Source organism: Olea europaea, chromosome 8 (assembly GCF_002742605.1).
Source record: "Olea europaea var. sylvestris chromosome 8, O_europaea_v1, whole genome shotgun sequence".
NCBI lineage: Eukaryota > Viridiplantae > Streptophyta > Magnoliopsida > Lamiales > Oleaceae > Olea > Olea europaea.
In genome coordinates this window covers 478068-492605 of record NC_036244.1, presented here as the reverse complement: position 1 = coordinate 492605, position 14538 = coordinate 478068, and the positions used below count along the sequence as shown (strand labels likewise).

The 14538-nt window shown below is 35.7% G+C and overlaps 2 protein-coding genes across 2 annotated transcripts; one reads left to right on the top strand and one right to left on the bottom strand.

The window, feature by feature from the left end:
- The first annotated feature begins 12668 nt into the window (after nt 1–12668).
- On the top strand, nt 12669–13373 carry LOC111398455 (oleosin 1-like). Its single transcript, XM_023025357.1, has 2 exons — nt 12669–12919; nt 13004–13373. The coding sequence occupies exons 1-2, from the start codon at nt 12775–12777 to the stop codon at nt 13201–13203; spliced, it is 345 nt and encodes a 114-aa protein (XP_022881125.1). The 5' UTR covers nt 12669–12774; the 3' UTR covers nt 13204–13373.
- A 600-nt stretch (nt 13374–13973) lies between these two features.
- On the bottom strand, nt 13974–14432 carry LOC111399185. The gene has a single exon (XM_023026453.1). The coding sequence runs from the start codon at nt 14430–14432 to the stop codon at nt 13974–13976; it is 459 nt and encodes a 152-aa protein (XP_022882221.1).
- Nucleotides 14433–14538: the final 106 nt, after the last annotated feature.

Sequence of the window (14538 nt, the reverse complement as noted above, 5' to 3'; positions counted from 1 at the left end):
TCAAAGAAATCGAGTTCACATTTTTTGAGTTTATCATTTGATATTTCATCGAAGTGCAGTTAACACGGAGAGAGTAATCTAACTTCTATCGGGCCCATGACCTCGGCACTATAAGTTATCGAGAATAGAGTCTCTCCTACTTGCTAGTAGTTCGGATTGCCCATAGCACTTGAGGTAATTCATCAACCCATGCCCCTTTAGATGCATTAAGCTTTCATTTCAGAGTGTGTTTAATGGTTTTGTTTATAGCCTTGATCAGCTCATTGGCTTGGGGATGATGAGTATGGAAAAATATTTCTTGATTCCCAGTTCCTCACATAGGTCTAGGACCTTCTTGTTATCAAACTGCCTTTCATTATTTAATATGATTGAATGGAAAATTCCAAATTGGCATATGATGTTCTTCCATAGGAATTGGAAGTGTTTGCCTCCGTGACTTTTGCTAGAGGCTCGGCTTCGACCCATTTCCTGAAATAATCTATGGCAAAGACAACATAACATGCACTTTCTTTGCCCTTGGATAGGTGGCTTATGAGGTCCACATCCCATTTGGAAAACGGTCAGGGGCTAGTTACTGTAGTCAATTCTTGGGCCGGTTGCCTTTAAATAAGGGAAAAGCATTGGTACATGTCACACTTCTGAACAAACTAATTGGCATCCTTTTTCAATATGGGCTAATAATACCACTGCCGCAGTACTTTCCTTGCTAATGCTAGACCTCTAGAGTAGTTACCACAAACACTTTCATGGACTTCGTGGAGTATGCAAGTAGCTTCTTCTCCTCCGATGTATCGAAGGAGGGGAGACAAGAAGCCCCTCTTATGAAGTATGTCATATGGTAGTGCAAAATAAGCTGACCTCCTCTTCAGCTTGTAAGCTTCTTCTTTATTGTCAGGAAGGACCTGGTCTATTAGATAGATTATGATGGGTTGCATCCAAGTCAGTGTTCCCTCTACTGATATTACCTTCTAAGTGGCGATAGAAGGCTTGATGATGTGCTTAACTAGAACCATAGCTAACTTAGATAATGCATTGGCATGTGTGTTCTCAACGAGTGGGATTTTGGTTAGTTTGAATTTTTTCGAAAGAAATAAGTAGGTCCCTCACCAATTTGAGATATGCGGCCATAATTTGAAATATGCGGCCATACTTTTGTCCTGGGCTGTGAACTAACAATTAATTGAGAGTCGCTGTTGATGAGCGGCATTTTTACTTGTATTTTCTTAGTGAACCAGAGGCCAGCAAGCAATGCCTCATACTTAGCCACATTGTTAGTGGCTTTGAATTCGAACCTGCTGCGAAATTCAACTTACAACCTTCGGGGCTCACCAGGATCACGCCCATGCCCGTGCTGTCCATGAACAAGTTCTATGTGGGGGTTCAACGGGCTCCATCATCTCCTCCATTATGGCGGCATTGGGAAATTAGCCCCAAAATCAGTTAAGGCTTGGACTTTAACGATAGCTCTTGTCTTAAAGTGTATGTCAAATTCACTGATCTCCACTACCCATTTCAACAATATCCCCCCAAGTGTCGGGTTTCTGAAACACTTGCCTAAGAGGGAAGTTGGTTAGTACGAGGCCTTTGGCCTCGTTGGCATAGTTTTTTTGTGCATTCTTCATATTCCTTCCAACATAGAGACCCTACAAAGATTGTGTTGATTTCGTGGACTGGGACATCTTTTGGGTTACCTTGGTAACCCCTACATGGCCATTACGCTTTTGGCCTTTCGGCTTCCTGTTTCCACCACCATGGAAAGAAAATTTCTAGATGACGAGGCGTGGCCTCCTTACGCCTGGCAAGCTGATCCTACCTCTACGGGGGCCTACTCCCTTGGGAAAAATCATTCTTTTACACATTTTGAGGACTCATTCGCCAAGGGTACCAAGCGATGTCCCTACAATTTGTCATGTCGTGGTTGTAGGAGTGATGGTAAGAACAATATTCGAGGGGATTTGTCCTACTTTTACATCCAGAACCTCGCCTTTGGCCTCTGTCCTTGCAGGGGCCTATTGCCTTGCTCTAGTTTGTTGTGTATTATTTCCAGAAGTGACATTTTTGGAGGCTAACGTGGGTACTACGTTTAGAGTAGCCGTCACAAGGGCTTGTCCCGAGTTGGAGACAATTTCATTGCCAAGCTGATTCCACTGGTGATCCATTAAGTGGGAGGTAGGTCTCCTCCCACGCTATCTTTGTGGGGGCTAAAGACATCTACTGGCCCTATTTCTATGGTCAATCAACTCCTCATTGATAATTTCACGCCTTATCATTTCCAACAACACGTCATATGTGGTTGGGTCTCGATTTTGCACATCTCTCCAAAATAGGATGTTCATCTTCAAGCCTCCTCACAATGTTGATAAGGCCTCGTGATTCGTTACTTGTACACAGTACGTCATCTTATTCGTAAACTGAGATAAAAAGCTCTTTAAACTTTCCCCAGGTTGCTTCCTCATGTCTTGGAAGCGTTGAATGGGAGCCTCTCCCTCTTTGTTTACTACAAACCTCTTTAAGAATGTGGTTTTAAACTTTGATCATCTCCTAATGCTCCTAGGGCTCAGCCTGCTATACCAAATTTTCACCACCCTACTCAAGGTCAATTGGAAGGCCCCACATTTCAAATTCGGAGAGGTGCCTTGTAGGCTCATATGAGTTTTGTAATTGTTCGAATGCTTGGCCAGGTTGCTTCTCACATCATACTTTAGTTTTTTGGCATCACATATTGGCTCGGCATGGAAACCCTTCTTGATTCCTACAAAAAGAATAAATTTTTGTCGTCATCATCTAGGTCATATGATCTCTGGGGCACATCTGAATTATCGTTGTTATCAGCTTGATTCCTTCGTGGTAGATTTGATGGGCTCACTTGATTCTCTTCTGCCTTCTTCTTTCTTTGATGCCTATTTCTAGGTTGGCCAACACAGGAGACATGTTTTGCCTCTCTTCTGGTTGCCAAATCATTTGAGGCGTGGGCCGTTGTCTGCTTTGAGGTACTATGAGCTGCTGAGGTTGCCTGTGCCTTGGTTGCGTGGGGTAATCCTATCAAATACGCCACTGGACCTTCTGGGCTTGATTTTTGATTCATATTCTGGTAAAAAATTATCTTCTATGCTAAGTGAGGTCTCGATAGGTCGGCTTGAAGCATACTTGGAAGAAATGTCAACTCCTACTTCTTTTTCCATAGGCCTGTTTTTCCTGGCATGCCTTGAAAATGGGGTCATTTAGCTCTACACTTCGTCTTCTTTTGGATATGGCTCAGTAGGCATATAAGGGAGAATTGGATGCTCCATTGTCCTTGCATCTACATCAGTGGCTCTTCGATGACTAAATTCTGATTAGTAATGCTGTTAGTAGAGCTTTATTGGTGTTTTCTCTTACTCTCCTAGTAGGAATGTCACGATTAGAACTCATCCTTTGTTAACCTATAAATGCTCAAATTTGTTCTAACTTTCGAGGCGTCCTCTCGTTCTTTTTCAAGAACAAATCCCTTTTCAAGGGGATGCCAAACTTTTGACAACAAGCTTTTTCCACGAGGAGTTTTATGGTCATGGTATGGTTTTCCACAGACGACGCCAAGCTATTGACCTCATTTTTGGTAAGAACGACGTGGACAACAGATGACGGATTCTCTCGACACGTAAGCAAATTACGATACGTGAACAAGTATCTGGTTGACGGTACTCTGAAAGCGTGGGTATAAGAAATACTTAATGTTGTGAGACACATGTATTCGGGCTTCGACTATATATTTGTAAAATACTGGTATTATGATCAGCGATTACAAACAACTTAATCAAAGCCAACTAACATAAACTTGTAGTTAAGAAAATAAATAGTTTTTAAGAAAGAAGAACAAGAGTAATTTTTGTAGTGTCAAGGGTTGCATTAGTCTTCTTTATGTTACATTAGAAGGGTATTTATATTATTATAAGTGATATGGTGACCCTTGGATGAAAGTTTACGTGGCCTTATCTCCTTAATTCAAACATCTAGTCACAGACATCAATTTTGACCTACTAGCCTGTGGTACACTCAATTCTTACATATAGTCGCCACTTTCGTTAACAAGACTTGACATTTATACTCAGTATTAACGTCCCATCAATCATTCCTAAAAGATTTCATACATAAATCCAATATCTCCCTCGCGTAGGTCAGCATCGGCTAGAAGGGCCTCGAACTCTTTGAAGGCTGCATGCCTCAAAATCGAGAACTTTAGCACGGGGGAAAGGATGAGCCTCAAACTAGACTTCTGGCATCATCATTCATAAGTGGGACTTCGTTGACGTGGTTTTAATGCTATGAGTGGGTCGGCTACTTCGCCAATGAACGTCGATCATTTTTACCACGTGAATAAGAGAGCCTTGGTAGGGCACTGTTCTCGAAGTCTTGGTGCCACTTGTGTGTAATAGTGATTATAAAAATTGGTAATTTATGAGAGAATTGATAGGCCTTAATGAATTAATTAATCATTTTCTTGATTAAGAATCCAAATGATATCTCTAGTTTGAATGTTTCTGAAATAATTCATTATTAAATCCTCTAATGTCATCCAAATGAGTACTTGTTTAGTAAACATTTTAATATTATCATGGTTACATTTTATATTTTTTTTATTGTTGGACAAATTGTTGTCAAACGACCTCCCAGACGATGATGTAACTTGCTATAATTTTCTTAATCAGTATCAATCAAATGACTGAACTAAAAGTTCACACCTCAATGAAAAAGATCCGACCCAACAATCATCTGGATTTTTGGAAGCAGCCTAATTAAATTAGTATTGCTCTTGGTCCATTTTCCTTCTTCTTGGATGGCTTATAAATGTCGTCCCACATAGTGATGTGCTTGACTTATTTGTCTATGCTATTAGGCTTGGCCCATCACAATTTGCCCTAGAGTTGCTAATATATTTGTGACTGCCTTGGTTATTTACGGTGTAATCATTCTTTTGCCTTTTAAAGAGAAAAGTTGTCTGCCTTTCTTTGAGTTTGAGATCGTATATACTATTCCTTCTTCTTCTTCTTCTTCTTCTTCTTCTTCTTCCTTGCCTTCATGGCTATGATGACATCTTCCTTTTGTGTGTTCTTTGTGGGTAAACCAAAGCAACTGAAAAAAATGAGTGATTGAAGGTTTTGGGTAAACATTCTTGAGGGTGTCGATTGGTTGGATCTATACTAAGCCTGGAGAAGGCTTTGGTGTTAAATCTTCTACTACATCTTGTATTAAAGCATTCAGTGCAAGTTTTCAAATAAAAAATCAACCAAAAATTTGCCAAGATTGAGTTTCTTCAAAATTGACTAGGGATGTCAACGAGCCGAGTCGAACCGGCTCGCGAGTTGAAATTTTAGGCTCGGGCTTGGCTCGAGTAAAATGATCAAGCCTTTTTATAAGCCCGAGCAGGGCTGAGTAAAAGCTCGCCAAAAAAAAGGCTCGACTCGAGCTTTTGACTCAGGCCTTTCTGAGCCGAGCCGAGTCGCGTAGGCTCAGTGTTTTGCTGAATTTTTTTATTTTTTTCTTCTTCCTACAAACATGGCAGCAACCTGCTTGCCTTTAAAATATTATGTTTTTTTTTCAATAAATATAGGCTTGTAAGCTCGACACCCAAAAATGAGGCTCGGCCCGAGCATTAGCTCGATTCTTTCGAGCCTCGAGCCGAGCTACGAGTTGCCCGAGTTGACGAGCCCGATTGGCATTCCTAAAATTGACCAAACCTAAAAACATTGATTTCAGCCAAACCAGTCATCGATAGGATGAACGGAGGCTAGATCTTAACTTAGCAGGTAGAGGCTTTTCTCTCTATGTCGCGCATCGAGCGACAGCAAAGCGTGGCAATGATTCTAGAGGAGCTTCCTTTGGACAGGTTGTTCATTTTATCATTCTAAACAACTAATATCGTTATTTTTACATTTCAGATTAAACAATGGATTTTGGATGATTTTGCCCCATGATACTCGGCTTGCAATTATTGGTCAGTGGCATTGGTACATTTGCTGAAACTTTATGGCAAATAGTGGTGGCCCTAAAACATCATATTCGCATATCTTGTAATGATTCTAGAGGAGCTTCCTTTGGACAGGTTGTTCATTTTATCATTCTAAACAACTAATATCGTTATTTTTACATTTCAGATTAAACAATGGATTTTGGATGATTTTGCCCCATGATACTCGGCTTGCGATTATTGGTCAGTGGCATTGGTACATTTGCTGAAACTTTATGGCAAATAGTGGTGGCCCTAAAACATCATATTCGCATATCTTGATGTTTACTAACGTTTAGACATGGTCTACTCTACTAAATTGGCTTAGCCCATTTAAATTCTAGCACTAGCAAATCATTGTGTAGGGTGATAATAGGATTGAGGTTATCGCGTGCTAGAAATTAGGAACTATTATAATTGTTACGTGGTTGAATTATTAATTTGATAAAATCAGTTTATTATCTTTGTCATATATTGTGTGTGAAATTGTATGGTTGGCATACTTTTTTGTTTCATCATTATTTCCATTAGAATATTTAGACCTTACCCATTTGAATATTCCCTTGATCTAAGATTAAGAATCTTACGAAATTCTGAGAATCTAGAACAATGTATATTGCCTGTTATCCTATGACTATTTTGTGCAGCTTAATTGTAATTTTTCACATTTTAATTGATTCTTAAAATGACAACTCGCAATTTTGATTTGAAAATTTTAACAAAAAATGTGATTTTTCAATATAGCAACAAAAGATGAGAAATATTTTAATCCAACAAAAAGTTTTAAAGGCCATTGGATGCAATTTTTCTGTTGATTTTTCAAAAAAAAAAAAAAACAAAAGGAAGAAATCGGTGAGCTTGCTTATACTTTAAACATTTTACACTTGCCTAATGCTATTTTGAGAAAAGTAGGTAAACTTAAAATTGGAAGACTTGTATTTGCTCAAATCTACTCTAAACAAGCTTGACTTTTTTTTAGTTTTAAAATGAATCTTGCAAATGATCTTGACGACAATTTAGACATGTTTAATAAACTTGTTCAAAATATTGTTAATTGTGAAGAGCTAATGTCTGAGACCTACAAAACTATAATTTTGCTTAATTCCAACACCTATAAATAAGTTAAGAATGTGATTAAATATGATAGGGACACCTTGATGCTTGAAATTGTTAGTGACTTGGAAATAAGGAGATGAAACTTGGAGTTGAAAAATATAATAAAAAAGTGGTGAGATTCACATGATGCGAGCTAAAACTCAATTTAGGCAAAACAATCACGATGGATATCAAAGTAGTGACAAGTCAAGTAATAATTGAGGTAAGAAAACATGCAAGGGTCGGTCTTGATCGAAATCTAGGACCAAGGTGAAGAAATGCTGTGGTTGCCGGAAAATGATGCATTTTATAAAAAATTGTCATAAAGAGAAAGGTAAGCAAAAGGTTAAACAGAGAGATGAAGTAAATGTGTTGTCTTTTACTTCTAGTGCTGGTGATGTTGAAGTATATATGATTACAAGACTTGTTATTTATACTGCTAAATTGAATCTAATTGTAAATTCCCTTTTGAATGAGCCGATACTTGATTTTGGTGCATTTTATCATGTCACATCTAAAAAGGATTTTTTGAAAACTTGCATGAATATAATGATGGACATGTAATGTGTGATAAATTTGCTTATACTGTTGCTGGGATTAGTAATATTACATTAACGTTTGACACTGATTTTTTATATACTTTGAAAGATGTTAGATACATTCTTGAATTATCGAGGAATTTATTTTCAGTAGGAAACTCGAGAAAGCTGACTTTACTAGTAAAATTGAAAATGGCTAAGGGTGCACTTGTTTCCATTAAGGGAAATAAGAAAAATAATATTTATATCACTACTACAGAAGTGATAAGAAGTTTAGATTTATCTATCTCTTCTGCCAAGGTTTAACACAAAAATGGCACAATAGACTTGCATGTGTAGTTATTAAGGGACTTAAGTTTCTCAATGAAAATGGTGCATTTTCTAATGATTGTTTGTTTGATTGATCATTATGTGATCACTAAGTACTTGATAAGTATCATAGAACTTCTTTTTCAACGGATGTTCACAAAATAAAAAGGCATGCTTGAATATGTGCATTCAGACTTTGAGATCCTGCTAGTAATCCTACCTTTGGTGGAATAGGCACTTCTTGTCTATTATTGATGATTACATGAGAAAAGTGCGGGTTTATGTTTTAAATGAAAAGTTTAACACTTTTCATAACTTTAATAATTGGAAAATGCAAGTTGAGAATCTAACTTGCAAAAGGATAAAGTTTTTGAGAATTGATAATGACTTAGAATTTTGGAAGACTAAATTTAATAATATGTGCAAAGAAAAAGAAATAACAAGGCATAAAACTGTTTCTTACACTCCCCAATAAAAGGGGTTAGCGGAAAGGATGAATAGAACTATACTTGATAAAATGCAATGGATGATGTTAAGTTCTAGAGGTCAAAAGTCATTTTGGGGCGAAATTGTTATGACTACTTGTTATTTGATTAATGCAACTCCATATTCTGTATTGAATGGTGATACTCCTCATAAAAAATGGTCTAGTAAGTTAAGTGATTTGTCTGTGCTTAAAACTTTTGATTGTGCTACATTTTCTCATCAAAGTGAAAAAAGTTTGAAACTAGAGTTAGAAAATGTACTATGAGGGTGTCAAGGGTTACATGTTATACGATAGAAGTCAAAAGGGGGTTAAGATCACCATGAGTAGAAATGTTAATTTTAATGAGGCTAAAATGCCTTTTCTTAAAACCGAATCTTAACCTATAAGTGAAGAAAATCAAGCCGAAGTGAGAGATCAATTGAAAATGGAGTTAGGAAAAATTAGCGATATGTTCTTGCCACTCCTAATGAGGTGGAGACTAGAGAGGAAATAGTGATAGAGAATCATCCTGAGGAATAAAATCCCTTAGTAGACTATAATTTAGTTAGGGATAAAGAGAAGAGATAGACGAGAGAGCTTAGAAGATTTGAATATGAATCTGAATTGGCTTTTACCTACTTTAGCTATGAGGAGCTAGCTAATAGATAGCCGAACACCTTTGAGGCGATAATGAAAAGTGAACGACATAAGGTAATGAGAGAGGAAATTTGTTCCTTAGAAAAGAATCAAACTTTAGAAATAATACCTAGACCTAAGAATAAATCTACCATTGATTGTAGGTGGGTTTTTAAAGTTGAGAAAAATGTAATAGTGCATCTGATTCCTTAAGGTTAAAAGATACGGTAGTAGCTAAAGGATACACACAGAAATATGATATTGATTATAATGAGATTTTTTTACAAGTTGTTAAGTACATTATTAGGGTCTTGATTACATTGGTTGCATATTTTGACTAGGAACTTGAACAACTTGAAGTAAAAATTATTTTTTTACATGATGAACTTGATGAACAAATCTTTATGAATCAACAAAGAGGTTTTAAGGACAAAGTAAAATATGATCATTTGTGTTTTCTTAAAAGGTCTTTATATGGCTTAAGACAGTCATCTGGACAACATTATAAAAAATATGATGCTTTTCAATTTCAAAGAAGTAAGTTTGATCATTTCTTGTATTTTCAACATGATGATGTTAATAATGATCACTTGCTCTTATTGCTTTATGCGGATGATATGTTTTTAGTTAGTTCTTCACCTAATTAGATAAGTACGATAAAAATAATCTTGAATGGCAAATTTGACATCAAAGATTTAGGTATAGCTAAGAGAATCTTTGGTATGAAAATTGAAAGGGATAGGTCAAATTATGCTTTGTTTTTGTATCAATCCTTATGTATCAAAGATTTTGAAAATATTTGACATAAATAATTGCAAACTTGTTACATTTATCTTTAGTTAATCATTTTGTGTTATCTAAAGATCATGCTCCATGTAATGAAAAGGAAATAGAATATATGAGTAGAATTCCATATTCCAATGTGACTGATCTATTATGTATTTGATGGTTTGAACTTGACTGGATTTAGCTTTTATTATTTGTACTCTTAGTAGGTACATGTCTAATCCAGGCCCCGAGCATTGAGAAGCCTGAAAGTGGTTGTTAAGCTATTTGAAGAGGACTAGTAATGTAGGTCAAAATTTTGGTATTAGAGAAGCGCACGTTTAATGTGTTATAAGGATTCTGTGTTAGGTCCTTCACAACACATTATTGAACTATTATTTTGGTTATGTTGTTGAGGATAGTCCGGAAAAAAATAATTGCTCTAGTATGTAGCTTAATCATTAATTAAAGAGGATTTAAGATAATGTGAAGAATCGAGTGGGTCACACAAACTAATAAATAATACAACGATGTTTATGCTATAAAAAGTTGGTAAAAAATGACAAACAAGCCAATAACAATCTAGCTGGCTAGTACCTAACAATCTAGCTGGCTAGGACCTAATTATATCCAAATTCTTCATGAACAACAAACACGGAACCATGACCCTCGTCCACGAAGAGTACACTAATATGTGCTAGATATAATTCCTTGAAAAATAATTGGGGAAAAAAAAGATTCAAACATACAAGTAATATTCAAAAACATAAGATTAACAAAAATATAAGATATGAGTCCACTTATATGGGATTCTTTGATTTGTAAAGATTCCAAACTCTCAACATATTTTAGCCACATAATTTTTGTGGAGAGTCGATAGGGACGATTGTATAGGCAAAAATTTTAAAATTTATTTTATTGTCCAATCAAATATTATTTGATACTATGTACCAAATATGCATGCATTGAATATTAGGCATAAAAACATTTGAAATTAGTATAGAGAAATAAAGTTTCATTCCAAAATGTAATATTAATAGTTAGTTGGAATGGAGTAGCTCAATCCTCTTATAAACTCACTATATATTTCATGTTTAGTCGATATGAAGCTCTGTTCCAACCTTTTTACAATCTCATTAGAACAAAGTACCACATCATCTTAGTCCCCTTTAGGGATACCCTATCAGTTTCTCTTCCTAAAATCAATAAAGGACTACATACTTTATCAAGACTCAAATTTTCCATTACGTCATGAGCTACCACATTAAGAGTCAACTAAGGATTTATTGAACCATATTGATCCAACTCAAGTTAAGTCTACCACTTTTTTTCCACTTCGACTGAAAATCTATCTTGTGCGTCCATGTGACTAAGCTTGGAATCTAACTTTGAATTATTGATAGAACTCATTGTAGGGAATTTGGTTGCATACCATATATAAACCTATTGGACATCGGAGTAGCACATTTTCTTCGTAAACCTTTAAAGGTTTAGAAAAGAACTATTATCTTGAGACCCATATTTGGGGTAAAAAGTTGTTTAACTTCATCCTTTTGCAACCAAATGTTGGTCGGTAAATGAATTAGAAAAAAGAAAAATAATAAATAAATTATCGCACTTCAGAAACCTCACAATGGTCGGTAAATGCTAGATTTGAGGTAAAAAGTTGGTTTATTTGTATCCTTCTGCGAACAATTTTGGATCGGTAAAAAGATAGTAAAAAATGATCAATATCTCGGTAAAGTTGCACCATCAGCAACCAATATTTGGTTGTTATAACCATTTAATAATTTTTCAATTAATAAATATAATAAAAAATGTACAAAAGAAAATAACAAAAATAAAGAAATTCACAATATACAATATTAACTATAAAATGTAATTGTCATTGCATATAAAAAGTAATCTAAGTGTTTATAAACATAAGCCAAATATAGGTTGAGACTCGAACAAAGTAATTGAAAACTTCTAGGACATAAAATCACAATGCAGATCCAAAATCTTCAACGAAAAATTTACCCCTTAGAAAACAGTACCATGACATCCCATTAGATTGGTTACAAGCAGGTATTAAAGCATGTCCAATGCTAACATGGATTGAAAGATTACATAAGCAAAATAGATAACGTTTGCAAAATTTCTCTCCAATGCAATCTTAAGTGTGATTTTGTCTAATTGACATGACCAAAAAAAAAAAAAGAGGATGTTCATCTAAATGTAGAGTTTCTGTTGGTCCATGTGAGTCACTGAAAATTAATTTCTCTCTCTCATTTCTCTTTTTTCCCCTCTCTATTATTATATATTTACATTGGATATGAAATGCATTGGAAGTGAATTTTGACCTTATAGCTGTCTATTCATCGATACCATATAGATATCTTCTACTTGTATGTCACCTATTAGAAATTCCTGTAACACTCTGGAGATGCTCTTAAGGACCTTTAATGTTTAATGCCAATTTTTGTACACAATTTTTTTTTTTAATTGACATTATTATCCTCAACATTCTATTTACTAGGGCAATTCATCCCTACTGATACTTCTCTTTCAAAAAATAAATAGAATGAAAACCATGTCAAATGAGTTTTGATCTCTAATTTAAAAAAATAAAACAATAAATATTCAAAGTGAAAAGAAAATTGGTCTTTTTCAACATCAGTGGCTCCGTGGATCGAGTTGGATTTAGACAAACCCATGTTTGTCCGAAAGAATAAGTTACAACGGTACTTATGTAACTTATAAGCTCGAACGAACATGGTCTTAAGAAGGTGAAGAAGAAATGATACGTGTCAAGCTACAAAAGCACTTTTTGTCTAGCAACACCATGGGTGATACAAACATCCAACACGTAACATCTTTATCCTCTTCTCCATACATTTCACCTCTTATCTATATATACAACACACTCGCTACGTAATCCCATCACCGATCTTCTCACATGCACTAAAAATCCAATTTCGTTTCCATTTCGATTTTTCATCATGGCTCAAAATCAACAGTATTATGGCCGTGGGCAGCCACAACAGCATCAGCTTTCTCATCAGGTAGCCAAGACCACCGCCGCCGTCACAATCGGTGGCTTCCTCATGGTTCTATCCGGGCTAACTCTGGCGGCCACAGTCATAGGTTTAGTGCTGGCCACCCCTTTGCTTGTAATCTTCAGCCCGGTTCTTGTCCCCGCTGCCATAGCCTTGTTTCTGATATTTGCAGGGTTCTTGGCTTCAGGAGGGTTTGGTGCATCTGCCAGTTTTGTATTTTACTGGATGTATAGATATGCAACTGGGAAACACCCAATCGGGGCGGACGAGCTCGATCGGGCTAGAGAAAAGCTTGCGCATACTGCTCATGATATGAAGGAGAAGGTGGAGCAATTTGGGCAGCATCACATCAAGGGTAGCCAAGATAATTGAAGGAAAAACTGTTGGATAATGTAGGTTTGTGCACCTTTGGAACTTCTGTATCTTAATTTCAGTTTAGTTGGATAAAATGTTCGTAGAGTTTCGCGTGCTTTAATGTATGAACATGTTCCATAATTATGTTGTTGTTTATTTTTTAATCGCAGGCTACTGGTTCATTATTTTATTTTTCTTTCTACTCCTGGTTTGGAGGAGATTAATTTTTTTAATAAAAAATTTCTTATACAATTTTTATTAAAAATTGGATACTTAGCTATACGAAACAGGGGCTTATTCGTGTTGGTGGTTAAATATTAAGATAATAACACACAAGAGAATCAGTTAGTTTCTAAAGTTAATAATAATATATTTTTACACTTCGAATGAAGTTTTAATTTATTTCTTTTGTATGTAAATTTAAAAATATTTTATAACACCTAATATATATATATATATATATATGAGTAATGTAATGCCTTAAATGCACGGTCAAAGCAATTACTATTGTTGGCATAAACGTTTCTAACTTTGGTGTAAATATCAACTGTGAATGTGAATAAGAGATGAAATCCTCTTTGTTTGTTTCTTACCAATGTAATTCTGTCACTCCTTTCTTCATGAAAGGATACAAATTTTGTCCGTATTTGGTCAAATTTTATTTTAAATTACAACATTCACAATTTTTATCTTTTTTTTTTTTTTAAGTTTGACTTTTCTTTGTGAATTGATTAGAGTATTACAAAACTTACCCCCTTAAAAGAATTTCGTCCTCGAAATTCGATCAACTAAGTACGAAAAATCTGGGGATACTGGGGATGCATCTGCTCTTCACTTTTCCATGTCGCTTCTTCTATAGCATGATTCCTCCACAAGACTTTAACCAATGAAATAGTCTTACTACACAAAACCTGTTCCTTCCTATCCAATATCTGAACTGGTTTTTCTTCATAGGCAAGATTTTCCTTCAGTTCTACTGGTTGTGATTCCAAAACATGAGATGGATCTGGAATATACTTACGAAGCATAGAAACATGGAATACATCATGAATTCTATACAATTCTGTTGGCAAAGCCAATCGATACGCAACTGGACCGATGCGTTCAACAATCTCATATGGGCCAATATACCTTGAACTCAATTTACCTCGTTTACCAAATCTGATAACACCTTTCCATGGCGACAACCGCATGGAGAACTCTATCCCCGACATCAAATTCAAGGTTTCTTCTACATCTATCTGCATAGTTCTTCTGTATATCTTGGGCAGTCTTTAACTTTTCTTTAATTATCTTTACTTTCTCAGCAGTAATCTGGACATATTTAGGACCCAATAACTTTCTTTCGCCAAC